The sequence below is a fragment of the Chrysemys picta genome, chromosome 20, assembly GCF_011386835.1.
Source record: "Chrysemys picta bellii isolate R12L10 chromosome 20, ASM1138683v2, whole genome shotgun sequence".
NCBI classification, from domain to species: domain Eukaryota; kingdom Metazoa; phylum Chordata; order Testudines; family Emydidae; genus Chrysemys; species Chrysemys picta.
Genome location: NC_088810.1, coordinates 1,639,424 through 1,665,535, shown reverse-complemented (window position 1 = coordinate 1,665,535; position 26,112 = coordinate 1,639,424). Strand labels below are relative to the sequence as shown.

General features: G+C 61.1%; 2 protein-coding genes across 6 annotated transcripts; both read right to left on the bottom strand.

The window, feature by feature from the left end:
• Positions 1-1,153: 1,153 nt before the first annotated feature.
• On the bottom strand, positions 1,154-6,393 carry LOC101940172 (persulfide dioxygenase ETHE1, mitochondrial). Of its 2 annotated transcripts, XM_065574024.1 has the most exons (7): positions 6,295-6,393; positions 5,484-5,628; positions 4,913-5,061; positions 4,398-4,527; positions 3,788-3,877; positions 2,663-2,779; positions 1,154-1,962 (listed from the first exon to the last, which is right to left on the bottom strand). In XM_065574024.1, the coding sequence occupies exons 1-7, from the start codon at positions 6,352-6,354 to the stop codon at positions 1,910-1,912; spliced, it is 744 nt and encodes a 247-aa protein (XP_065430096.1). In that variant the 5' UTR covers positions 6,355-6,393; the 3' UTR covers positions 1,154-1,909. The 2 variants fall into 2 exon arrangements, with proteins under 2 accessions (XP_065430096.1, XP_065430097.1); XM_065574025.1 differs by lacking the exons at positions 4,913-5,061; positions 6,295-6,393 and having other exon boundaries at positions 5,484-5,622.
• A 7,773-nt stretch (positions 6,394-14,166) lies between these two features.
• On the bottom strand, positions 14,167-26,033 carry LOC101936154 (persulfide dioxygenase ETHE1, mitochondrial-like). Of its 4 annotated transcripts, none has more exons than XM_065574022.1 (8): positions 24,835-26,033; positions 22,161-22,339; positions 16,851-16,995; positions 16,360-16,508; positions 15,829-15,958; positions 15,309-15,398; positions 15,089-15,205; positions 14,167-14,905 (listed from the first exon to the last, which is right to left on the bottom strand). In XM_065574022.1, the coding sequence occupies exons 2-8, from the start codon at positions 22,299-22,301 to the stop codon at positions 14,853-14,855; spliced, it is 825 nt and encodes a 274-aa protein (XP_065430094.1). In that variant the 5' UTR covers positions 22,302-22,339; positions 24,835-26,033; the 3' UTR covers positions 14,167-14,852. The 4 variants fall into 4 exon arrangements, with proteins under 4 accessions (XP_065430094.1, XP_065430095.1, XP_005312352.2 ...); XM_065574023.1 differs by having other exon boundaries at positions 22,161-22,314; XM_005312295.5 differs by lacking the exons at positions 22,161-22,339; positions 24,835-26,033 and adding an exon at positions 17,977-18,143.
• Positions 26,034-26,112: the final 79 nt, after the last annotated feature.

Below are 26,112 nucleotides of genomic sequence, written 5' to 3'. Positions count from 1 at the left end.
CCTTCCCTCTCACCGTTCTTTGGGCCAAGGCCACGTGTAGGCGCCCACGGCTGTTCCTAGGGGGGAGTCGAGGGGGCCTGCGGGCGTGGGTGAGGAGAGCACCCACGACCCCCCAGCTGCAAAGCCGGAGAATAGGCTGGGGAAAGAGTGAGGGAGCAGCGCCCCCTGGTGGGAAACTACAGTAAGAGGCTGGCCCCATGGCCCCAGCCAGCCTGGGGTCCTGCCCTGCAACCTCAGCCCCTCTACCCCTGCCTCCCGCCCTGCCCGAGCCGCCCGGGCCCCTCTACCCCGCCTCCCGCCCTGCCCGAGCCGCCCGGGCCCCTCTACCCCGGCCTCCCGCCCTGCCCGAGCCGCCCGGGCCCCTCTACCCCGGCCTCCCGCCCTGCCCGAGCCGCCCGGGCCCCTCTACCCCGGCCTCCCGCCCTGCCCGTGCCGCCCGGGCCCCTCTACCCCGGCCTCCCGCCCTGCCCGAGCCGCCCGGGCCCCTCTACCCCGGCCTCCCGCCCTGCCCGTGCCCCACGGGCCCCTCTACCCCGGCCTCCCGCCCTGCCCGGGCCGCCCGGGCCCCTCTACCCCGGCCTCCCGCCCTGCCCGGGCCGCCCGGGCCCCTCTACCCCGGCCTCCCGCCCTGCCCGTGCCCAACGGGCCCCTCTACCCCGGCCTCCCGCCCTGCCCGGGCCGCCCGGGCCCCTCTACCCCGGCCTCCCGCCCTGCCCGTGCCCAACGGGCCCCTCTACCCCGGCCTCCCGCCCTGCCCGAGCCGCCCGGGCCCCTCTACCCCGGCCTCCCGCCCTGCCCGTGCCCCACGGGCCCCTCTACCCCGGCCTCCCGCCCTGCCCGGGCCGCCCGGGCCCCTCTACCCCGGCCTCCCGCCCTGCCCGAGCCACTCGGGCCCCACGGGCCCCTCTACCCCGGCCTCCCGCCCTGCCCGAGCCGCCCGGGCCCTCTACCCCGGCCTCCCGCCCTGCCCGAGCCGCCCGGGCCCCTCTACCCCGGCCTCCCGCCCTGCCCGTGCCCAACGGGCCCCTCTACCCCGGCCTCCCGCCCTGCCCGAGCCGCCCGGGCCCCTCTACCCCAGCCTCCCGCCCTGCCCGTGCCCCACGGGCCCCTCTACCCCGGCCTCCTGCCTTGCGAAGCGAAATCAAGTCCAAATGGGTCCAACAGAATTTTATTTTCTTGGCGGCGGCAGCAGCTGCTCGTTTCCAAACCCCGCTGAGGTTCAGCCCCGCTCCCAGACAGGGCCCCCTTCCCCTCCCCTGGCCCCCGACGGAGCGGGGAGTCCAGGGCCAGGCTCGCCCGAGACCCGGGGGCAGAGATGGGGAAAGTCTAGCTAGTGCAAACAGCACTAACCCAGAGCCCCTGGGAGTGGGGGTTCCCCCCCATTCAGCTGCAGGGTGAGGGAGGGACCTAACCGAACCAAGTGGGGTTCCCACAGGGCACCCCACTATTCAAACACAGGGCATGGGGGGTTGAGGGTCTCTCTCGGACCTCAGCGCAGGCTGGGGTCCCCTGCTATCCGCACTCCAAGCTCAGAGAAGAGGGGGGTGGCTTTGCTTCCCAGGGGAGGCCAGCAGGACACCCCCACATGACAGCCAATGCAGAGGAAGGTGCAGACTCCCTAATGCCAGACTGGGGTTGTCAGAGGAATGGGGGCGCTGGCGGGGGGGGAAGGGAACCTGCAACGGTCGATGATCATTAACTGCCCCCATTAATGGATGCACAGTCCCACCGAGGTCCCAGCTTTCCTTTAAAGGTGGGGACTGGAGTGAGAGTCAGGGACAGCCCCCCCCCCCAGCCCCCAGGCCAAAGGACCTTCCATCCTAGTAAGGGTCAATGAGAGGCCATGGCCTATGTGGAGGTGGGAGGGGCTTGTTGTGAGGGGTGTGGCCTTGGAGTAAAGAGGGTGGGGCTAAGTCTCCACATCCTGGATCCCGCACTTCAGGTTTGCCGGGACAGCGATATCTGCAAAGGACAGAAGAAGAGACAAGTGTTAGACAGAGTGATAGGGGTCCTGGCCTCGTCTACACCTTCCACGGCCCACAGCTGGGAACAGAACCCAGGAGTCCTGGCTCCCAGCCCCCCACTGCTCTAACACACCAACTCTCCTCCCTTCCAGCCCAGGAGAGAACCCAGGTGTCCTGGCTCCCAGCCCCCCCCCACTGTAACCCACCAGACCCCACTCCCCTCCCAGAGCTGGCGAGAGAACCCAGGCGTCCTGGCTCGCTGTCCCCCGCTGCTCTAACCCACCAACCCTCCTTGCCCAGGGAAAGAACCCAGGACTCCTGGCTCCCAGCTGCTCTAACCCACCAACCCTCCTCCCTCCCAGCCCCAGGAGAGAACCCAGGTCTCTGGGCTCCCAGCCCCCCCTGCTCTAACCCACCAACCCTCCTTCCTCCCAGTCCCAGGAGAGAACCCAGGCATCCTGGCTCCCAGCCCCCCCTGCTCTAACCCACCAACCCTCCTCCCTCCCAGCCCCAGGAGAGAAAGAACCCAGGTCTCTGGGCTCCCAGTCCCCCCTGCTCTAACCCACCAACCCTCCTTCCTCCCAGCCCCAGGAGAGAACCCAGGCATCCTGGCTCCCAGCCCCCCCTGCTCTAACCCACCAACCCTCCTCCCTCCCAGCCCTGGGAGATAACCCAGGCATCCGGGCTCCCAGCCTCACCAATTTTCTTGGGCTGAGGCAGGTTCAAGTTGTTCATCAGCTGGACAAAGGCCTCACAGCTCTGGGTCAGTCGGGGGTTCAGGGTCCTCTCTTCCTCCACCGTGGACACCGTCTGGCCTGCAGGGGGTGCCAGGGGGCGGGTGAGATACAGCACCAGTGGGGGGGGGGGGGGTCCCTGGAGCACAGCGCCCCCTAGCGCCGGGCTGGGGCATCGGGGCCAGCCCTGACTGCCCCAGGAGCAGGGCCGGTGCAACCCATTAGGCGACCTAGACGGTCGGCTAAGGCGCTAGCATTTGGGGGGTGGCATTTTCTTCGGCAGCGACCCCAGTCGTCGGCGGCATTTCGGCGGAGGGAGCTGGGGCAGGGGATGTGGGGAGGGCCGCCTGCAGCAAGTAGGGGGGGGGGGCGGCACGCAGGGGAACTCCCCGCCCCAGCTCACCTCTGCTCCGCATCCTCCCCTGAGCGCGCCGCCCGCTCTGCTTCTCTCCCTCCCAGGCTTGTGGTGCCAAACAGCTGATTGGCGCCGAGAGCCTGGGAGGGGAGGAGAATTAGAGCGAGGGCGGCCTGTTCGGGGAGGAGGCGGGGAGCTGCCGCACGGCTCCCCGGGGGGGAGGGAGCAGCCACGGGGGGGCGTCTCTGGGTGGAGTGGGGGGTGGGGAGCTGCCACAGGCGGGGTGCCTCAGGGCGGGGGCGGGAGCTGCCGCGGGGGGGGGTGCCTCAGGGTGGAGGGGGGGTTGGGGAGCTGACGCAGGGCTCGGGGAGGGGACGGAGCAGAGGTGACCTGGGGTGGGGGGGAGCTGCTGCGGGGCGGGGGGGGGGGCGCCTCAGGGCAGAGGGGGGTGGGGAGGTGCCGCAGGGCTCGGGGAGGGGGCGGAGCAGAGGTGAGCTGGGATGGGGAGCTGCCACGGGGGGGGCGCCTCAGGGTGGAGGGGGGTGGGAAGCTCCCACGGGGGGGGGCACCTCAGGGCAGGGGGAGCAGGGAGCTGCCGGAGGGCTCGGGGAGGGGGGAGGGCGCAAGGTGGAAGTTTTGCCTAGGGCGCGAAACATCCTTGCACCCGTCCTGCCCAGGAGAGCTCCCCCCGCCCCCCGCGGCACAGCGCCCCCTAGCGCCGCGCTCGGACTCACCCGTGTAGTCGTGGGCGGGGTAGATCAGACAGTCTCCGGGGAGCGTGAAGATTTTCTCGTGCACGGAGCGGTACAGGGTCTCCGGGGAGCCTGGGGGGCAGAGAGAAGTGGGGCCTGGTTACCACGGGGTGGGGAACACAGCCAATCCCCTGGCATGGCACCCCCGACATCCCCTCCAGTGCCCCATGGGAACCCCAGCTCCCTCTTGCCATACCCCCCAGCACAGCACCCCCAACGCCCTCTGGCCGAACCCCCTGGCAGGGCACCCCCACCATCCCCCCCAGTGCCCCATGGGAACCCCAGCTCCCTCTTGCCATACCCCCAGCACAGCACCCCCAACGCCCTCTGGCCGAACCCCCTGGCAGGGCACCCCCACCATCCCCACAGCACCCACTGGCTGAGCCCCAGAGACACACCCTGCCATCGCCTTGGCAACCAGCAGCCATGTTCCTCATCGCTGTGGCAACTGCTGGGCATGACCTGGAGATGTCCCCCATCGCCATGGCGGCCACCATCATATCCCATATCTTGTCTCCACGGTAACCATTCACTACCCCTCCCCCCGGTAACACATACTCCCCCATCCCATCCCACCCCAGCTCGCCCTCACCCTGCTGGAAGTCGGTGCGGCCGCAGCCCCGGATCAGCAGGGCGTCCCCGGTGAAGGCCATGGTCCTGTCACTGAGCACGTAGGTCAGGCAGCCGTCCGTGTGTCCGGGGGTGGAGCGGGCTTCCAGGGCCTGCAGACACGGGGAGCCAGCGACATGACCCTCCATGGGACCCAGGAGTCCTGGCTCTCAGCGCCCCCACCCCCGCCAAACACGCTCTAATCATTAGACCCCCCACCTGCCCTCCCAGAGCCGGGGAGAGAACTCCCCTGTTCTGACCCCACTCAGCTCCCAGTGCTGGGGAGAAACCCAGGAGTCCGGGCTCCCAACTTCCCCTTCCCCCCACCTCCCCACCACTCTAACCACTAGACCCCCTGCCCTCCCAGGAGTCCTGGCTCCCAGCGCCCCCTCCCCTGCCAAACACGCTCTAATCACTAGACCCCCCCCCCGGCCCTCCCAGAGCCGGGGAGAGAACCCAGGAGTCCGGGCTCCCAGCCCCAGTGCCCAGGTGACTTACGAAGGCCCCGAATTCCAGGGCGTGGCCCTCGTGGATGAGGATGTCGGCCAAGGCCCCACTGTCCCGGGAGATCACGCTGCGGCAGCCGGGCAGCATCTTCTTCAGCAGCCCGGTGCCCGTGATGTGGTCGGCGTGGCAGTGGGTGTTGGCTGCGCGGAGCAGAACCAGGGATTTACAGACGGGAACCCGACCTGTTCCCGCCCTGCCGAGCCAGCCAGTCCCTGCCCTGGGGCTGGATCGGGGCCGGTGCTCCTAGAGGGGAAAGGCCCCATTCTCCATCCCCTGAGTCAGCCAGACCCTGCCCTGGGGCTGGATCGGGGCCGGTGCTCCTAGAGCGGAAAGGCCCCGTTCCCCATTCCCCGCGCCAGCCAGTCCCTGCTCTGGGGCCGATTCGGGGCCGGTGCCCCCCAGAGGGGAAAGGCCCCGTTCCCCGTTCTCCACCCGCCTAGCCAGCCAGTCCCTGCCCTGGGGCCGGATCGGGGCCTGTGCCCCCTACAGGGGAAAGGCCCTGACCCCATTCCCTTCCACAACGAGACTGTCCCCATCCAGACCCCCTGGGAGCTGCTCTCACCTGCATACAGTAAGTTGAGGCCCAGCTCCCTCACCAGCTCCGCGTCCCGCTTGGCCGTCTCCAGAACCGGGTCGATCAGAACCGCCTCCTTGGTCTTCAGGTCCGCGAGCAGGTAGGTGTAGGTGCAGCTCACGGGCTCAAAGAGCTGTGGAGGGGAGATCCAGTGAGCACTGGCGGGGAGTGGGGTCTAGTAGTTGGAGTGGGGGGGAGGCTGGGAGCCAGGACGCCTGGGTTCTATTCCTTTCCCTCCCCCTCTCCATCATGGCATCAGTTGCCGGTTGGTAAATCTCCCCCTCCCAGATATAATCAGCCCAGCAGGAGTTACCCAGCAGCTCCATCGTCCCAGCTCGGCACCCAGCTGTGTTATTGGGCTCCCAGCATCCCCCTGGAGCCCACACAGGCCAGGTAACCACGGCGCAGCCAGGAGGGAATAATCGCGTCAGGCCCCTGGGGACCCAACAAGCAATGGAACTGCACGGTATGCGCTCATGTCTAGAGAACCCAGCTCTCACCACTAGACCCCACTCCCCTCCCAAAGCCCCACAGAGAAAACTCAGGAGTCCGGGACCCATCTTCCACCACCAGACCCCTCTCTCCTCCCAGAGCCAGGGATAGAACCCAGGCGTCCGGGCTCCCAACCCGCCTCACTCTAACCCCTAAACCCCACTCCCCCCCCCCCCGAGCCAGGGAGATAATCCAGGTGTCCTGGCTCCCAGCCCTCTCTGCTCTAACCACTAGATCCCACTCCCCTCCCAGAACCAGGGATAGAACCCAGGAGTCCTGGCTCGCAGCCCCCGTGCCCGGAGCTCACCTGCCGGAAGAGCAGCCCCTCGCCCTGGCCACGGCAGGTGCAGTACGGTCTCAGGGTCATGGCCGGGGCGCGCAGGAGGCTGGATGCACTGGTGCCAGGCCGGGGGGTGAGTCCTTTAAATGCCAGACGGTGGGGGCGGGAGGGAGGAAGGAGGCGGAGGCAGGGAGGACAGGGCAGGTTGGATCTTAAAGTGGTTGGAGCTGGGGGGCGGGGCTGGGAGCCAGGACTCCTGGGTTCTCTCCCTGGCTCTGGGAGAGGAATGGGGTCTAGTGGTTAGAGCAGGGCGCTGGGAGCCAGGACTCCTGGGTTCTCTCCATGGCTCTGGGAGAGGAGTGGGGTCTAGTGGTTAGAGCGGGGCGCTGGGAGCCAGGACTCCTGGGTTCTCTCCATGGCTCTGGGAGAGGAGTGGGGTCTAGTGGTTAGAGCGGGGCGCTGGGAGCCAGGACTCCTGGGTTCTCTCCATGGCTCTGGGAGAGGAGTGGGGTCTAGTGGTTAGAGCGGGGCGCTGGGAGCCAGGACTCCTGGGTTCTCTCCATGGCTCTGGGAGAGGAGTGGGGTCTAGTGGTTAGAGCGGGGCGCTGGGAGCCAGGACTCCTGGGTTCTCTCCATGGCTCTGGGAGGGGAGTGGGGTCTAGTGGTTAGAGCGGGGCGCTGGGAGCCAGGACTCCTGGGTTCTCTCCCTGGCTCTGGGAGGGGAGTGGGGTCTAGTGGTTAGAGCAGGGGGCTGGGAGCCAGGACTCCTGGGTTCTCTCCCTGGCTCTGGGAGAGGAGTGGGGTCTAGTGGTTAGAGCAGGGTGCTGGGAGCCAGGACTCCTGGGTTCTCTCCCTGGCTCTGGGAGGGGAGTGGGGTCTAGTGGTTAGAGCAGGGGGCTGGGAGCCAGGACTCCTGGGTTCTCTCCCTGGCTCTGGGAGGGGAGTGGGGTCTAGTGGTTAGAGCAGGGGGCTGGGAGCCAGGACTCCTGGGTTCTATTCCTTTCCCTCCCCCCTCCACCCTGGCATCAGTTGACAGTTGGCAAATCTCTCCCTCCCAGATATAATCACCTCTGACAGCCCAGCAGGCGTTACCATCTCTTCACACCCAAGGGCTCTGTCTCCCCAACCCTGCTCCCAGCCGTGTTATTGCCATGTAGGGTGACCAGACAGCAAGTGTGAAAAATCGGGGCGGGGGGGGGGGGGTAATAGGAACCTATGTAAGAAAAAGCCCCAAATATCGGGACTGTCCCTATAAAATCAGGACATCTGGTCACCCTATTGCCACGGCACATTCCCAGCCTGCTCCCAGGGGCCCAAAATCATCCCCCCACCCCCCGCGGTGCCCTCACGGGCTTGGTAACCATGGCGCAGCCAGGAGGGAAAGATCACGTCACGCCCCCGGGACTGGCCCCCGAGGACCCAACAGGCAATGGAACTGCATGGTATGCGCTCATGTCTAGAGAACCCAGGCGTCCTGGCTCCCAGCCCCCCCTGCTCTGACCGCTCTCCCCTCCCAGAGCCAGAGAGAGAACCCAGGCGTCCTGGCTCCCAGCGCCCCCTGCTCTGACCCCTCTCCCCTCCCAGAGCCAGAGAGAGAACCCCAGGCGTCCTGGTTCCCAGCTCCCCTGCTCTGACCCCTCTCCCCCCTCAGAGCCAGAGAGAGAACCAGGCATACTGGCTCCCAGCCCCCCCCTGCTCTGACTCCTCTCCCCCCTCAGAGCCAGAGAGAGAACCCAGGCGTCCTGGCTCCCAGCCCCCTGCTCTAACCCCTCTCCCCTCCCAGAGCCAGAGAGAGAACCCAGGCGTCCTGGCTCCCAGCCCCCCCTGCTCTAACCCCTCTCCCCTCCCAGAGCCAGAGAGAGAACCCAGGTGTCCAGGCTCCCTCCTTTTCCCTTGCGGGGTAGTACCACTGAACTCTGCCCTGTCAGCCCTTTTGGGTAGTGACAGTCGTGGGAAGCAGGATTCTCTCACCTGCCTTCTCGGGGACCCCCTGTCCCCCAACAGAGTCCCCCTGTCTTGCTAAGGAAGCCCTGGTCACCGGCCGGCCAGGGGCCCCTCCAGCCGCGCCAGCTCTCTAGGCTCCCCTGCGTCCTAATCCTGGGGGGGTTTTTGCTTCTCAGGAAGCAGCTGAGTTGGCTGGGGAGAGGTAATGGGTTGGGGTGGGGGGAGCCCGGACTCCTGGGTTCTCTCCCTGGCTCTGGGAAGGGAAGGGAAAGGGGGTGGGGGCGGAGCCAGGATTCCTGGGTTCTATCTCCAGTTCAGGCAGGTCCTTTCCCGTCTTTGAGTCTGTTTCCTTGCCTTGGCTGGTCATTGCAAGCCAGGGAATGGGTTGGCTCCCACCCCCCGGGGGGGGGGGGGGCAGTTAATTTTAGGGTGACCAGACAGCAAGTGTGAAAAATCGGGACGGGGGCTGGGGGTTAATAGGAGCCTATATAAGAACAAGACCCCAAAATCGAGACGGTCCCTATAAAATCGGGACATCTGGTCAGCCATTAATTTCAATGGAGGTGGATGTTCAGGGAGACACGCAGCGGGTGGGGGATCCACGCAGAGCCACAAAACCCTCCCCAGCCCCCAAGCTACCTTTGCCACCCACTCCGGGCACCTGCCCCCCAGGAGCCTTTCTCTGGGCACAGGGGCCTTCTCCTCTAGAGGGTGCCGGCTCCGATCCTCCTCCAGGTGGGCGACTGGCTGGTTCGGCTCGGGGGGGGGGGGGCGAAATCAGACACTCATAGACATGTCAGCCTGGAAGGGACCTTGCTCGGCCGTCCAGGCCAGTCCCCTGCACCGAGGCAGGGCTAGGTATTACCCCCGGCCGGGGTTTGTCCCACCTGTTCTTCAAAACCTCCAGTGATGGCGATTCCACAACCTCCCTGGGCGATTTACCCCAGTGCTTCACCACCCTGACAGGTAGGAAGTTTTTCCTAACGTCCAACCTAAACCTAAACCTCCCTTGCTGACGTTCAAGCCCATTGCTCCTTGTCCTGGCCGCAGTGCACAAGAACCATCCGTCACCCTCCTCGTAACCTTGTACTTAAAGACTGTTATGTCGTCCCCCTGCCTCCGTCTTCTCTTCTCCCGACTAATTTCAATCTGCCCTCCTAGGCCATGGTTTCTAGACCGTTAATCGTTTTTGTTGCGCTTCCCTGGACTCTCTCCGATTTGCCCACATCTTTCCCCGCGTGCGGCGCCCAGAACCGGACGCGAGACTCCAGGTGAGACGTCATCAGCGCGGAGTAGAGCTGAAGAATCACTTCTGGTGTCTTGCTTTGCTTACAACACTCCTGCTGAGACATCCCAGAAGAACGGCCTCTGGTTTTGCCACATCATCGCACTGGTGACTCACTTTTAGCTTGTGATCCACTCTGAGCCCAGCTCCCGTTCCACAGTTCTCCTTCCTAGGCGGCCATTTCCCATTCTGTGTGTGTGCAACTGATTGTTCCTTCCGAAGTGAAGCACTTTGCATTTGTCCTGATTGAATTTCATCCTATTTACATCAGACCATTTCTCCAGTTTGTCCAGTTCAGTTTGAATCTTACTCCTGTCCTCCAAAGCACTAGTGTGATGAAGTGGGGGGTTTTCTTAGTGTTTTGCATGAACATGGTGTGTGCCTCAGTTTCCCTCTGTGCTGCATACATAACACGGGGGTAGGAGGGGGTTTGTGGTTGCAGGGGACCAGGTGTGACCTTGCCTTGCAGCCGGGACCCCAGACACCAGCCTGGAGATTGGGAGCCAGCCGGTTCTGGCCAGTGGGGAGCCACTGGGCTGAGGAGAGAGGGGCCCGGGGACCTGACCAGACTGGGGAGAACAAAGGACAGAAGAGAGGGGACCAGCAGCCTATTCACCTGGGACCGAAGACAAAGGGCGGAGGAGGGGCAGGTGGGGGAGGGGATTTAGGGGGCTGGGCTGGAAGGAGGGGGCTGGGTGGGGCTGGGCTGGGGACAAGGAGCAGCCGGACCCATGGGGACTGGACAGACCCAACTGGCCGGGGCTGAGACTGGCCAGGCCCGAGGGCCCTGAGAACTGCCTGGGCTGGGTCCAGATGCTCAATAAACCTCCTGTGTGATGCTGGTAGTCACTGCAGCTAGAGATCGGGGGGCGTTCCTCCCTCTGGGGGTGGGGGCCCCGGGGGCCAGAGCGAGGGGACTCCCTGAGGGGGCCCACGGCAGAGCCAGGCTGCTGGGGGCTCAGAGAGGTGCGGTCCCAGGAGGCGCTGGTGCCTAGGGCTTAACCCCCATGAGAGATCGTGACCCCGAGAAGGGCTGTCACACTGGGGGGTTCGTCCCAGGGGCCGTAGGGAGCCGAGAGAGCCTGGGGGCTGGGAGTCCGTGACAGCTTGCAACCCCTCCCAGCTTGGTATTGTCCTCAGACTTTAAGAGTGCGTTCTCCGTGCCATTATCCAAATCACTGAACAGAACCCGACCCAGGACAGATCCCTCCAAGGGATCCAGATCCACTCAAGGGATCCTTCCAACCTGACTGCGAACCACTGATCACTGCTCCCTGGGAGCGGTTTTCCAACCACTGGATTTCTCTGGTTTGTGTATGAGACGGTCGTGTGAGACGGCATCAGGCCCTGCCGACTTGAAGACATGGAACTTAGCTAAGTCATTCTTAACTCGCTCTTTGCCTGTTGTAGCCTTGGGTCCTGCCCCGTGTCCGCTGACATTCACTAGGGTAGTCGGCTGATGAAAACGGAAACAAAAAAGGCATTTAACACTTCAGCCATCGCTTCGTTTTCTGTTCCTGGCTTTCCCTCCTCACCGAGTAACGGGCCTGTCCCATCCATTGGCTGATCCGTGCTGTTTCCTTAGCAGCGCGAGCGCTGTCATTTCCCGATCCCTTTCACCCAAGCTGCCTTCCACCTTCAGCGTCTCAACCAGTGCCTCCCTTTGGGGCACAACCAAATCCAGAACCGCCTCCCCCTCGCGGCTTTCGCCAAAGCTGTCTCCACTGCATTCCAAGATCTGTGCCCGGCTGGGATATTTTCCCAACCGATCCCTGGGTGGTTGAAATCCCCCGGCATCACCACGTCCTGGGCTGTGGATGATTGTGAGAGTTGTTTAAGAAAAGCATCCTCCACCTCTTCTTCCCGGTTAGCTGGTCTGGAGCCGCCCCTACCATGGCCCCCCACCTGGTTTTTACCCCTTTTATCCCTAACAGAGACTTTCAAGAAGTCTGTCTCCTAGTCCCAGCTCAGCCTCAGAGCGGGTGCAGACACCTTTGCTATGCAAGGCAACCGCTCCGCCCTTTGTCCCTGAGTAAACTGTGCCCTTCTGTACCCCTATTGCAGTCATGGGACTTAACCTGTCAAGTCATTGTGATGCACCTTCTGTCGTAACTGGGGTTATTCACTGGGATGTCTGGCCTCTGGGCACTGAACAGTGGTTAAAGCCCATTTCACTAGGTCAGCCACCCTGCACCCAAAGAGCCCTGTCCCCTTCCCCTGCTCAGGGTCCTTCTATGGGATATGGGGTTCTGGCATCATATACCCTCATCCCAACACACCTGTGGGCCTGGTATAACCATGGGGCAGGTGGGTGGGGACTGGAGAATTGGCCACACCCTGGATTTCACAGGGCAGGGGGGCCTGGGAGCAAGAACTCCTGGGTTCTCTCCTCAGCTCTGGGAGGGGAGTAGGGTCTAGTAGGTTAGAGCAGGTGGGGCTGGGAGCCAGGACTCCTGGGGTCTATCCCTGGCTCTGGGAGGAGAGTGGGGTTTAGTGGTTAGAGCAGGGGCCACTGGGAGCCAGGACTCCTGGGTTCTATCCCAGTTCTGGGAGGGGAAAGGAGTCTAATAGTTAGAGCAGGAGGACTCAGGGCTACTGGGTTCTATCCCCAGCTGTCCTGCACAGATTTTCCCTCTTTCTGCCTCAGTTTCCCTCCCTGTATAATAGGGTGTCGCGAGTGTGGGGGGACACAAGGGCCTGTCCCCCCGGCTTCCTGCGATTCACTATGACTCTCAGCCAGCCAGTAAAGCAGAAGGTTTATTTAGACAACAGGAATACAGTCCAAGACAGGTCTTGCAGGCACAGACAACAGGATCCCTTCAGTTAGGTCCATCTTGGGGTCCCAGGGCGCCCCAGCCCCCTTGGGAGGTCAGAGCCCCATCTGCCTCCCAGCCATGTCACCAGCCAGCTCCGAAACTCCCTCTAGCCTTTGTTCAGTTTCCCGGGCCAAGGTGTCACCTGGCCTCTAACCCCTTCCTGAGTTCTCATGTTACATGCTCAGGTATTCACCATCGGTCAGTCTCCCATCCCCCAATGCAGACTATCCTAGCCACACTCCCCTGTCAGCATTCAAAGACCACAGTAAAAACAGTCCCAGTTCATCACAGGGTTGGAAAGGTTTCCCCAGGGATGGAAAGGTTTGTCAGGGTCCACAATTAACCTGTGTTAATTGCTTTGAGATCCAGGGCTGGACGCAACCGCAGAGACCGCTGCTGGGGCAGCTCGGGGAGATGGTGCCAGGCTCCCTACTCCGGGGGGAATTCTGCGCCAAAAATCCAAAAAGTTCTGCGGACAACGTTGTAACCCACTGTGCATTTTGTCAGAATAATCCCATCTCATCCCCTCACTTTCAACTATTTTGGTAATTTATTGCAAAATCCCTGTCAGCAAGTCTGTCTGTAACGACACAGATGATCCCCAGGAGCAGAAAGGGACAGGAACTCGGGGGGGGGGGGAAATAGGTGCCCCCCACCCTTCTGAAATGGCAGCCCTGGCCAAGGCTCCCCATGGCTTCCCCACAGCTGCTTGGGTCAGCCCCACGCCTCTGCAGGTTAGGCGCAGTGACATGGACAAGGGGTGCACATGGGGGCTGCCTCCCAATGGGGAGCACAGGCCCCTGGCTGCACAGAGGTTGGGGGGATCACCCTGCAGCCCCCCGACACAGACGCAGCAGTGCACCCGACACAGCAGAAGGGCCTGCTTCTCTGCAGCGGGCACACTGCAAGAGCGAGCGAGAGGGACAGTCTGGCACGCACGCCCAGCCCCGGTGGTGATTTACATCCCCCCGGCTGCTCCCAGCACGCCTGCTGCCGGGGAAGAGCGCATGGCCCCTCGCGTTCCTTCCCCAGCCGAATCTCATATTCTGCAGGGAAAGAAAAAAAATCTGGGGGGGACCCAAATTCTGCATATGCGCAATGGTGCACAATTGCCCAAGGAGTGTCTCACAGCTGCTGGCTGGCTAAGGTGTCCACCCCCCTTATTTACCCAGACCCCCCTCTTGGTAGCTGAGAAGGGAGCTCTTTTATAGGCCTGGTTCCTTCCCAGCATGCCTCGCTGCCCAGCTTACAACACCCATCAACCCTGGGACTACATCTCCCACAATTCCTTTCTGCCAGGGCTGCAGCCTTAAAGGGGCAGCACCCCTTATTGGAGGGGGTGTCTGGGGCTGGCTCTATCCCAGCCCCATGGAGTTCACCAGGCAGAAAGACCTTTCCCACTCCAGCTGGGACGGAGCCCCGCCAGCATTGCGCCTGGCTCTGGGGTGGTGTCCGGCTGGCTGGGCCTGTTTGCAGGGGTCAGGGTGGGTGGGAACAGACTGAGGGGTGGGGGGTTCCCTTTTTCAAGCAGTGGGGGCTCTGGCCAGGGCTTACCCCTCCCTGGAGAGGAAGGAAAGGAAAAGGAAACTATCACGCCAAGAGGAAGGGTGGGGGGCGAGTTCAGCTCTGGAGAGTCGGGGAAAGGGATGGAAGCCGATTCTCCTTCCCTCTTGCCCTTTCTCTGGGCCAAGACCACGGGCAGGCTCCTGCTGCTGTTCCTGGGGCGGGAGGCGAGGGGGTCTGGGCCCCCTGGGCTATATGGGGGGGAGAGCAAATCCAGGGAACAGGCTGGGAAATGTGAGGGAGCAGCGCCCTCTGGTGGGTAACCGCCTTCGGAGGCACACTCGATTCCAATAGGTCCAACACAACTTTATTCTCTCGGCAGCGGTTCATTTCCAAACCCCCCACCCACGATTAAGTCACATTCACAGACAGGGCTCCCTGCCCAGAGTGGGAGCCCCGCTCCCAGCTCTAGGCCGGGAGGTGCTGACGCCCCGCGGAGCAGAGACGGAGACAGTCCAGCTAGTGCAAACAGAGTGGGTAGGAAGCAGGTACCCTGTCATTCAAATGCAGGCTACAGGGGCCTGGGGCCTCTCTCACACCCCAATGCCGGCTGCCGGGGTTCCCCGCTGTCTGCACACCAGGCTCAGGGAATGGGGGGGGGGGCTTTGCTCCCCTGGGGAGGCTCATGGGATGCTCCCACCCCACAGTGAATGCAGAGGAAGGTGCAAACTCCCTAACGCCAAACTGGGGGGCGGTCAGAGGAATTGATGGGGACTTTGCAGCGGGGGAAGGGAAGCTGCCATGGTTGAAGATCATTAACCCCCTCCCCACTTAAGGGATGCGCCCTCCCACTCAGGACCCCAAAGAGGGAGGCCCCACATTTTGCTTAAGGGGGGGGACCCAAGTGAGAGTCAGGGACAGCCAGCCCCAGGCCAAAGGACCTTCCATCATCATAAGGGTCAATGAGAGGGTGTGGCCTATGATGAGGTGGGTGCGGCTTAACACGAGGGGCGTGGCATTGGAGAAAGAGGGCGAGGCTAAGTTGCTGCATCCTGTATCCCACACTTGAGGTTCGCTGGGACAGCAAAATCTGCAGAGGATGAAAAAACAGACACGTTAGTCAGAGCGATGGGGCCCCGGCCTCGGCTACACCCCACGCCGGCCCTCAGCTGGGATAAAACCTATCCTCCCCACCCCCCCGCTCTAACCACTAGACCCCCACTCCCCTCCCAGCCTCAGGAGAGAACCCAGGCGTCCGGGCTCCCAGCCTCACCAATTTGTTGGGGTTGAGGAAGGTTCAAGTTGTTCATCAGCTGGACAAAGACCTCGCAGCTCTGGGTCAGTCGGGGGTTCAGGGTCCTCTCTTCCTCCACTGTCGACACCGTCTGGCCTGCAGGGGGCGCCAGGGGGCGGGTGAGATACAGCACCAGCAGAGGGAGCCCCCACCCAGCTCCCTGGAGCACAGCGCCCCCTAGCGCCGCGCTCGGACTCACCCGTGTAGTCGTGGGCGGGGTAGATCAGACACTCTCCGGGGAGCGTGAAGATTTTCTCGTGCACGGAGCGGTACAGGGTCTCCGGGGAGCCTGGGGGGTGGAGAGAAGTGGGGCCTGGTTACCACACAGTGGGAGATGCAGCCAATCCCCTGGCATGGTACCCCAGCATCCCCTGCAACTGCCTGGCCAAAGCTCCCTGGCATGGCACCCCCATCATCGCCCCAGCACCCACTGCCGTCACCATGGCAACCAGCAGCCATGTTCCCCAGGGCGATGGCGACTAGGAGGTGAACCCAGAGATGCTCCCTCCATCCCCATGGCAATCACCATGCATGTCCTACAGATAACACCCCCCCAAACACACACACACCTCACCATGGCACTTCCAGGTCATGCCCAGCGGTTGTCACCATCGCCATGGCAGCCACCATCATATCCAAGGGATGCACCCTCCTGTCCCCAGGGTAACCATTCACTACCCCTCCAAGAAACCCCCCACCCCACCCCAGCTCGCCCTCACCCTGCTGGAAGTCGGTGCGGCCGCAGCCCCGGATCAGCAGGGCGTCCCCGGTGAAGGCCATGGTCCTGTCCCTGAGCACGTAGGTCAGGCAGCCGTCCGTGTGTCCGGGGGTGGAGCGGGCTTCCAGGGCCTACAGACAGGGGGAGTCAGCGACATGACCCTCCATGGGATCCAGGAATCCTGGCTCCCAGGATCCCCCCTGTTCTAACCACTAGACCCCACTCCCCTCCCAGAGCCGGGGAGAGAACCCAGGAGTCCTGGCTCCCCACCCACCCTGCTCTGACCCACTAGACCCCACTCCCCTCCCAGAGCCGGGGAGAGAACCCAGGAGTCCTGGCTCACAACTCCCTTGTTCTGACCCCACTCAGCTCCCAGGGCTGGGGAGAAACCCAGGAGTCTGAGCTCCCAATACACCCCTCCCCCTCACTCACACGCTCTAATCACGAGACACCCCCCCCTCCCCCAGCCCTCCCAGAGCCGGGAGAGAACCCAGGAGTCCGGGGTCCCAGCCCCAGTGCCCAGGTGACTTACGAAGGCCCCGAATTCCAGGGCGTGGCCCTCGCGGATGAGGATGTCGGCCAAGGCCCCGCTGTCCCGGGAGATCACGCTGTGGCAGCCGGGCAGCATCTTCTTCAGCAGCCCGGTGCCCGTGATGTGGTCGGCGTGGCAGTGGGTGTTGGCTGCGAGGAGCAGAACCAGGGATTTACAGACGGGAACCCGACCTGTTCCCGCCCTGCCAAGCCAGCCAGTCCCTGCTCTGGGGCCGGATCGGGGCCAGTGCCCCTAGAGGGGAAAGGCCCCGTTCTCCATCCCCCGCGCCAGTCAGTCCCTGCTCTGGGGCTGGATCGGGGCTGGTGCCCCCTAGAGGGGAAAGGCCCCGTTCTCCACCCGCCGAGCCAGCCAGTCCCTGCTCTGGGGCCGGATCGGGGCCGGTGCCCCCTACAGGGGAAAGGCCCTGAGTGACCCCATTCCCTTCCACAACGAGACTGTCCCCATCCCGACCCCCTGGGAGCTGCTCTCACCTGCATACAGTAAGTTGAGGCCCAGCTCCCTCACCAGCTCCGCGTCCCGCTTGGCCGTCTCCAGAACCGGGTCGATCAGAACCGCCTCCTTGGTCTTCAGGTCCGCGAGCAGGTAGGTGTAGGTGCAGCTCACGGGCTCAAAGAGCTGTGGAGGGGAGATCCAGTGAGCACCGGCGGGGGAGGAGGGAGCCAGGACTCCTGGGTTCTACCCATGGTTCGGGTGCTATCCCTCCTGCCCCTCCTTCCCCATCAGTCATTCCCAGCTCCAGGCTCCCCGCCAAGGGCTGCCGTTTGAGGGCTCGATGCCAAGGCAGCCAGGTGACAGGCCTGCCACCCGCCTGGCCTGGGATGGGAAACCAGCGATCAGCTGGCCTGGGAGCGGACAGGAAGCCAGAAGTCCTGTAGGAGGGCGGGGAAGTTACAGCACCAGGATCAGATCAGACCAGCAATAAGGAGGGCTGGACTTTCCTGACTGCCAGAGCATGTCCTTCTGGGGAGAGAACCCAGGAGTCCTGGCTCACAGCCCCCCTGCTCTCACCACCAGCCGCCACTCCCCTCCCAGAGCCGGGGAGAGAACCCAGGAGTCCTGGCTCCCAGCCCCCCCTGCTCTAACCACCAGCCCCCACTCCCCTCCCCGAGCCGGGGAGAGAACCCAGGAGTCCTGGCTCCCAGCCCCCCCTGCTCTAACCACCAGCCCCCACTCCCCTCCCCGAGCCGGGGAGAGAACCCAGGAGTCCTGGCTCCCAGCCCCCCCTGCTCTAACCACCAGCCCCCACTCCCCTCCCCGAGCCGGGGAGAGAACCCAGGAGTCCTGGCTCCCAGCCCCCCCTGCTCTAACCACCAGCCCCCACTCCCCTCCCCGAGCCGGGGAGAGAACCCAGGAGTCCTGGCTCCCAGCCCCCCCTGCTCTAACCACCAGCCCCCACTCCCCTCCCCGAGCCGGGGAGAGAACCCAGGAGTCCTGGCTCCCAGCCCCCCCTGCTCTAACCACCAGCCCCCACTCCCCTCCCAGAGCAGGGGCGAGAACCCAGGAGTCCTGACTCCCAGCCCCCCCTGCTCTGAGCCCCTAGACCCCACTCCCCTCCCCGAGCCGGGGAGAGAACCCAGGAGTCCGGGCCCGGCTCACCTGCCGGAAGAGCAGCCCCTGGCGCTGGGCGCGGCGGGTGCAGTAGGGTCGCAGGGGCAGGGCCCGCCGGGCAGCGGCCGCGGCCGCGCAGCTCCGGGACAGCCACATGCCGGGATCGCGGGGGCTGCGCTGGTGCCCGCGGCGGGGACGGACCCTTTAAATGCCAGGGGTTGGGGAGGACGGGAGGGGGCGGGGACAGGGAGCCCGGAGCCCTTAAAGGGACAGCTGCACATAGGGGGGAGCTGGGGCCGGGGACACAGAGCTGCCTCTGACATACTAGGGAGGAAGGGTAACACCCACACAGACACAACACACACTAGGGAAGATGAACACAAACAGATACACACCAATACACACACACTAGGGAAGGGTAACCGATACACCCACTAGGGAAGGTTAATACAAGCGGATACCCTTCCCTCGTGTGTGTAACACCCACACAGAGAGACACCTGCATAGAGATATGGAGTGCCACACATGTACACGCGGCGATATAACTGCACACAGGGTTCCAGATATACACACACGTCCCTCTCACAGACACGCACACACTCCCTGGAATACAATTATACACACAGCAGCCCTGGCACATGCACACACACACACAGATATACAATTCAACACACACTGGGTTACACACATACCCAGAGTCCCCCCCTCTGTCTCACAATGCACACAGGGTTACACTTACACACACAGCCACTCTGGGCTACAGTCACGCTGGCATACCCCAGGTGCACCAAGAACAAGACACAAGCACTCACAGGCCAGCCTCTTTGGAAACACACACTCACACACAGTAAAGAGTTACCCCCTGCAACCTGTTAGTTGCACTGGTTTGTTATTGAAGGGTCTTCCAAGAACATTAGCAAACACATGGAAGAGGGTATAACGCTGGGCCCACACCCACAGATCAAGACCCCTTTAAATATGCAAATGAAGGCCACAATCCCCCATACACATCCTATCCTGATTGGTCCATTCTGCAGGACAGCTCCCGGCCTGGTAGTTTCATTTCCCGTTCATCTTATTAACCCTCCAAATACCAACTATAGGGGAGGCCGCATCACCTAGTGGAAAGAGAGCGGGGGGGAGAGGGTGTTGGAGCCAGGACTCCTGGGTTCTCTCCCCGGCTCTGGGAGGGGAGCGGGAGTTGGTGGATTAGAGCAGAGGGGGCTGGGAGCCAGGACTCCTGGGTTCTGTCCCCGGCTCTGGGAGGGGAGTGAGATCTAGTGGTTAGAGCAGGGGGGGCTGGGAGCCAGGACACCTGGGTTCTCTCCCCAGCTCTGGGAGGGGAGTGGGATCTAGTGGTTAGAGCAGGGGGGCTGGGAGCCAGGACTCCTGGGTTCTATCCCCGGGGAGCGGGGGCTGGTGGATTAGAGCAGAGGGGGCTGGGAGCCAGGACACCTGGGTTCTGTCCCCGGCTCTGGGAGGGGAGTGAGATCTAGTGGTTAGAGCAGGGCGGGCGCAGTCCACAAGGACTTTGACTGTCGGGCTGGTCTCTGCCCTTTGCCAAAGAAGCAGCTGAGATTAACCCTTCACCTGCCTGCCCTTTCCTCTGGACATGTGCCCCTGCCAGGCAGCCCAGGTGGGAGAGGGTTAGAAACCCAGGGAGCAGTTCAGCGCCCCAGATGCGGATACAAGGGGTTAAAGAAGGGGGTGGGTGGGAAGAAGTGACGTCATTGTTTATAGTCTTGGCCATATGGACTTCGTCCCCAGGGCACAAGTCAGGACTCCCAGCCCAGCCCCTAGATAGAAGTACTGGGTGTGAGCTCCAGTCATTAAAGGGGTGTGGCAGGGCTGGGAGCCAGGACTCCTGGGTTCTCTAGAGATGAGCACATACTGTGCAGTCCGGCTGCCTGTTGGGTCCCCGGGGGTGTGACACAATCATTCCCTTCTGGCTGCGCTGTGGTTACCAGGCCTGTGCTGGCTTGGGCCCGGGGATGATTTTGGGCCCCCGGGAACAGGCTGGGAATGTGCCATCTGGGTGCAGGGCTGGGGAGACGGAGCCGCTGGGTGTGAAGCTGTCGGAGGTGATTGTATCTGGGAGGGAGAGATTTACCAACCGGCAACTGATGCCATGATGGAGAGGGGGAGGGAAAGGAACAGAGCCAAGGAGTCCTGGCTCTCAGCTACATCTGTTCTAACCACTAGACACCACTCCCCTCCCAGAGCCAGGGAGAGAACCCAGGCGTCCTGGGTCCCCATCCCCGCCTTTGCCCTCGCGGTGTAGTTACAGTAGCGCTGAACTCTGCCCTCTTTTCGGCTGTTGTGGGCGGTGACAGTTACCGCAGGCAGAATTATCACCCCCCTGCCCTCTCGGGGACCCCCTCCCCCCAATGGAGTCCCCCCCATCTCACTAAGGAAGTACTGCTCCTCCAGCCTCGGCCTGATCTCTAGGATTTCACCTAATCGCTCCCCTGCTTCCAATCCTGCGGTTTTTTGCTTTTCAAGAAGCAGCCGAGTGGTTTGTTGAGTGGCTGGGTAGCTCTAATGGGTTAGAGCCGGGGGCCAGGACTCCTGGGTTCTCTCCCTGGCTCTGGGAGGGGAGCAGAATCTAATGGGGTTGAGCAGGGGTGGGGTGCAGGGAGTTAACCCTTCTCTTCTCCCCTTGCCACAGGATGTTTTCCGTATTTATCTGCTCCATCGATGATTTTTTTCTACAGAAATTAAAATAAAATATAGAGGCAAAGCCACTGAGCTCAGGGAGACCCTACAATAATAAGCCAGCGGGTGTAGTGCGAGTACTCAGGGCAGACCCTATAACGAACAGCATGCACACTCACCCAGAGCTCATAAGCAACCCAACAGTAATAACCCTAGGCTATGCAGTCCAAGATCTCCAGAGAGACCCTACAATAAACAAACGAGTGTGTGTAGCCCCAGAACTCCGGAGAGAGCCAACAATGCATTAGTGTCTGTAGCCCCAGTGCACATGAGGGACCCTACAGTAAACAAACATGCCAGTGCAGCACCAGAGCTCACAGGAGACCCTACAATAAACAACCCAGAGACCCTAATAAACCAACCCCGTGTGCCTGGGAGGGGAGACCAAGCCTGGAACTGCCTGCTGCTGAGAGCTGCGGCGGGGGGGGGGGGGGGGGAGACGCATAGAGAGAACAGCCACAGCGCGTTTGCCCGATGAATTTTTTCCCTCACCCCGCGCCATAGACATCAGCCCGAGCTGCTGAGAGAAACCAAGTGAGCGCGCTCAGGGGAGTCATGACGCGGCCCCGTGCGAGCACTTGGTACAGCCGAGTGCTCGCTCCCTGCTCCTGGCCCCTCCCAGCGGCTAGGTTGATTCGGTCGCGTCCGGCAGCGGCTCCTCCCTCCTCCCCCTCCCTTCATGGTGGATTCGGCTGCGTCCGCCCCCTGGGGATTCCCCCCCCCCCCACTGAGCCTCCTGCATTGTCCCCTCCCCATGCTGTGTCAGGACGCCTGGGTTCTCTCCCTGGCTCTGCGAGGGGAGTGGGAACTAGGGGTCTGGGAGCCAGGACTCCTGGGTTCTTTCTCTGGCTCTGGGTGGGGGGTGGGAGAGGCTGGGAGCCAGGACGCCTGGGTTCTCTCCCTGGCACCGGGAAGGGAGTGGGGCTGGGAACCAGGACGCTTGGGTTCTCTCCCTGGCACGGGGAAGGGAGTGGGATCTAGTGGTTAGAGCCACTGGCGGCGGCGGGGTTGGGAATCAAGTCCCAGAGGCAGGAATGGAACCTAGAAGTCCTGACTCCTTGGCAATTACCCACAGGCCACCCTCCCCTTCTGCTGCTGGAAATAGAACCCAGGCGAACTAAGGGGGACACAGGCCTGTATAAGGGTGAACCTCCCCTCTTATGAAACAGGGCTCAGCCACCTTGTCGGGGAGCTGGGAGCCTGCACGCCCGGCTGACAAATAGAAAACCCTGGGGAAATTAAATGCAAAAGACTCCAGTTAGCGCTTCCTTACAGAGCTGGGCTATTCAACGCCCCTCAGCTTATCCCACCGCTGCCACCAGCTCTGCCCTGAAAGCCTCAGACACGGGATTTTCCCTTCGCCCCTCTGCACGTCTCAAACCAACCAGAGCCAGGGCTCTTGATGGCCCACTGGTCCTGCGCCCTTTAGAGTGGGATCCCCGCGGAGAAAGCTGCCCATCTACATACGTCTGTCCCATCTTCCTTACCCTCATTTCTCAGAATTAAAGGGTTAATACCTCCCATCTCCGGCCAGTGGGCTGGTTTCTCTCCCTCTTTTGCTGTCTGCCCCAGTATTCTTTTCCGGCCTCTCTGGATGAGAGAAAATTCAGGGACCAGGTCGGTACCAGGTCTCCGGAGGGAAGCAGCAAATATTCCATCGGCCAGGCCGGGCTGTTGGAGAGTGAAGGAGAGGGTCCTGAATTGGGAGGAGCAGATATTGGGTGTTTGACGATAGCACCTACAGGTGCTGTTCAAGATAGGAAACGAGATCAAGGCTCCCACTACGCCGGGCGCTGCCCAGACCCCAACCGAGATCAGGGCCCCTGGTATATAGGGTCCGTACGTGGGGCTGGATCTGTGGGAGTTCTGTGGGGCTGGAACAGGGGCTGGGGGCTCCCCCAGGCACCCAGGGGGGGTCTCTAGCCGGGTCCCCCTGACTCTGGCCCCGTGCACTGCCCTGACACGGCCCCGCACCCTGCAGCTGCCTGTGCTGCGCCCATCACCCCGGGCCGGGGGGTCTGAGGCGAGGCCCAGGGACCAGCTGGAGAAGGGCAGAGACCAGCGGCTGGGGCAGGCCAGGGATGGGGGGGACGGGACAGGTAAGCAGGGGGATTGGGACAGGTGAGCGAGGGGTTGGGAGACAGGTGGGCAGGAGATGGGGACAGGTGAGCACAGAGGATGGGGACAAGTGGGTGGGAGATTGGGACAAGTGAGCGGGGGATGGGGACAGGTGAGCACAGGGGATAGGGACAGGTGAGTCAGGGGTTGGGAGACAGGTGGGCAGGAGATGGGGACAGGCGAGTGGGGGGATGGGGACAGGTGAGCGGAGGGGATAGGGACAGGTGAATGGGGGATGGGGACAGGTGAGCCCAGGGGATGGGGGACAGGTGAGCCCAGGGGATAGGGACAGATGGGGGATGGGGGACAGGTGAGCACATGGGATGGGGAACAGGTGAGTCAGGGATTGGGAGACAAGTGGGCAGGAGATGGGGACAGGTGAGCAGGGGATGGGGTATAGGGGGATGGCTGGAGGTATAGGGGGCTGGGGGGCTGGAAGGGGGGTTGGTCCCAGAGGGACGATGGCCGAGTGTAACACAAGGGTCGGTTTTGGCCCCGTTTGTATTTTGGGCGGGGTGTCAATGGGGCCAGAGCCCCAGCGGGCAGGAACTGGCTGTCGCTCTGTGGACGTTCCCCATCTCATTCACACCAGGGCCTTTCCCCTGTGTAAATCCCATCGCCCCGATCTTGGCCTGAATCCAGCCCCCGAGACTGGATTTCTGCTTGTTGGGCCCAAATCCCGCCCAGAGGACAAAATTCCAGCCGCTGCTGGTGAGATGCAGGCAGGCTGGATTATTGGTGCATGACAGTGAGGTGACACCAGCGAGACGCCCGAGCGCCAGCACCATGTGGATTGGGGGGAATGGGAGACCATCGATAATCATCAAATGCCATCATTCACTGCAAGGCCCAGGTATCACCGTGCGTCTGTGCAGCACCCGGCGCGATGGGGCCCCGAGCTTGGTCAGGTCTGGGCAGAGCCTGGCCCAACAGGGCCCCAATCTCGGTTGGGGTCTGGGCAGCGCCCGGCGCGAAGGGGCCCTGATCTCAATCGGGTCTGTGTTTATTGTTATACAATCTCTAATTTATAATATTATGTTAACCAACAATATGGTAAAAAGCCACAGAGCGTCCTGTGGCACCTTTAAGACTAACAGAAGTATTGGGAGCATAAGCCTTCGTGGGTAAGAACCTCACTTAAGTAATGGACCATTACTTGCATCTGAAGAAGTGAGGTTCTTACCCAGGAAAGCTTATGCTCCCAATACTTCTGTTAGTCTTAAAGGTGCCACAGGACCCTCTGTTGCTTTTTACAGATTCAGACTAACACGGCTACCCCTCTGATACTCAACAATATGGTAATACTTACAAATCAAATATTAATAATTAATTATATCAAATGAGAGATTGAACAATAATGTATATTATAAATACATTATTAGTAATTATTTATTATAAATTAAAGATTGTATATCATATGTTAATATACAATTTTTATAATAATTAACAAATAAGCATAACTAAATGATAACTACTATTTATCATGTATAACACTTTATATCATAAATGATAAATTAGTATGATAAATTAGGGACTATATAGTAACACTTTATATTATAAATGAGAAATTCGTCATTATTTATTAAGTATTAGAAATTCGGGACTATATATTATATATTAAAATACTGTATGTTCTAAATGATAGCCGTACTATTAAGGTAAGCTTTTGTTACTATTTTTAGTAAAAGTCAGGGACAGGTCACGGCTTCCGTGAATTTTCCTTTTTTGCCCGTGACCTGTCCCTGACTTTTACTAAAAATATCCCAAACAAAATGGGGATCGGTGTGGCCCACACCGCCCGATGCGGGGCAGCTGCACCAGGGCTGCGGGGTACCCCTGCCACCCACGGCTCAGGGGTTTCCCCGCTGCAGCCGGGAGCTGCAGGGGCCGCCAGAGGCAGTGGAGGTACCCCACAGCTCTCTGGCCCCACGGGCAGCGGGGGACCCCACAGCTTCCGACCACCGCAAGCTGAAGTCACAGAGGTGGCTGGAAGTCACGGATTCCATGACTAAATCAGTCTTAATGATTAGTAATTATCGATTGTTAATTGTAAATTAGCACTGGTATACTCACTCTGTATTAACCACCAATCGTACTTTCTATTAGATGATAAACGCTTGATTCTTCTCCTCGCCTTCAGCCTGTCTCTCTGCGGCTAGCTGGTCTCCATTCCCATCTGTCTAGGAGCAGCTCCTGAGACGCTGCTGTTCACCAAACCCCAGCTAGCGTTGGGTCTCTTCTAACCCGGCTTTTACCCGCCACAGCTAACGTAAATCCCCCGTTTCCTGGCTGTTCTTCCAATCTTCTTCCCCCCTGGTCAAACCATCCAAGCTGGATCTCCTCCACTGTTCTAGAATCGGTGCCAGCTTCATCCTTCCCCGAATTCGTTCGTTCCGAGCACGGTTCGGCCTTGTTACTCCCAGGGTCCAGTTGAATGGGTTTATCCCCACTCTCTGCACGATCTACCCCAGTCGCTTCCTCCGTCCCCAGCGTTCGGAGCCATACCCGCTGCAGGCCCGATTACCGACTCCTAGTTCTGACTTGGCACTGTGCGGGCGAGCCTCCTCCCACGGATCACGCCTCACCTTTCTTTATGTACTCGGCCCCTTTCCTGCTCTGCTTCTAAGTTCCTTGCGGAGTTCCCCATTTTCCTGCTGCGGGGGCTGGCGTCAGGTTGGCCGCTGGCCGTAAGCCTTTGCAAAGACATAAATGACTGATTGGTTGTGTTAATTATTAATATTTTGTTGTAAAGCCCAGATTGCACGTTTAATGAACAGTGACGAGTCTTGTTACACCTCGCCTTGGAAGGGGTCAGTTTTTCTCAGTAAACATCGATAAAAGTTAATTTCACCCACGCAAACCGATGGAAAAAGCTTCCTATCGATGAGCATCGAAATGTCCAGATGGGCGACGTGAGACCAGCGCTGCTGGGGCACAGAGCGGAGCTGGAGTTCAGGGTATTTGCCTTGTCCATGTCAACAAGGAGTGTTGGAACGGGTAGAAAGCTTTCACGTTTAGTCATCAAATAATTATTGTCCGACCCGCCCTGTTGTGTGACTGCCCCGTAACTTCCCGCAGCAGTGAACATTTAAATCAGGGGGGGAAATGTAAAATGCTTTAAATAAAAAATTGATGTCAAAAATTCTAAAACTCAAATTGTCAAGCCTTTAACCATTAGTTAATTATTAATAAGTATTAATTATTGCTATACTCTCAACAGATCTTGGATGATAGATTATCAATGATCAGTTACCGATTATTATAACCAGGTGACAATGTGTTGGGTACAAATCGATAGTTGCTCAGTAAAATTAATCAGATGAAAGAATGTGACGGAAAAGAAACAACAAA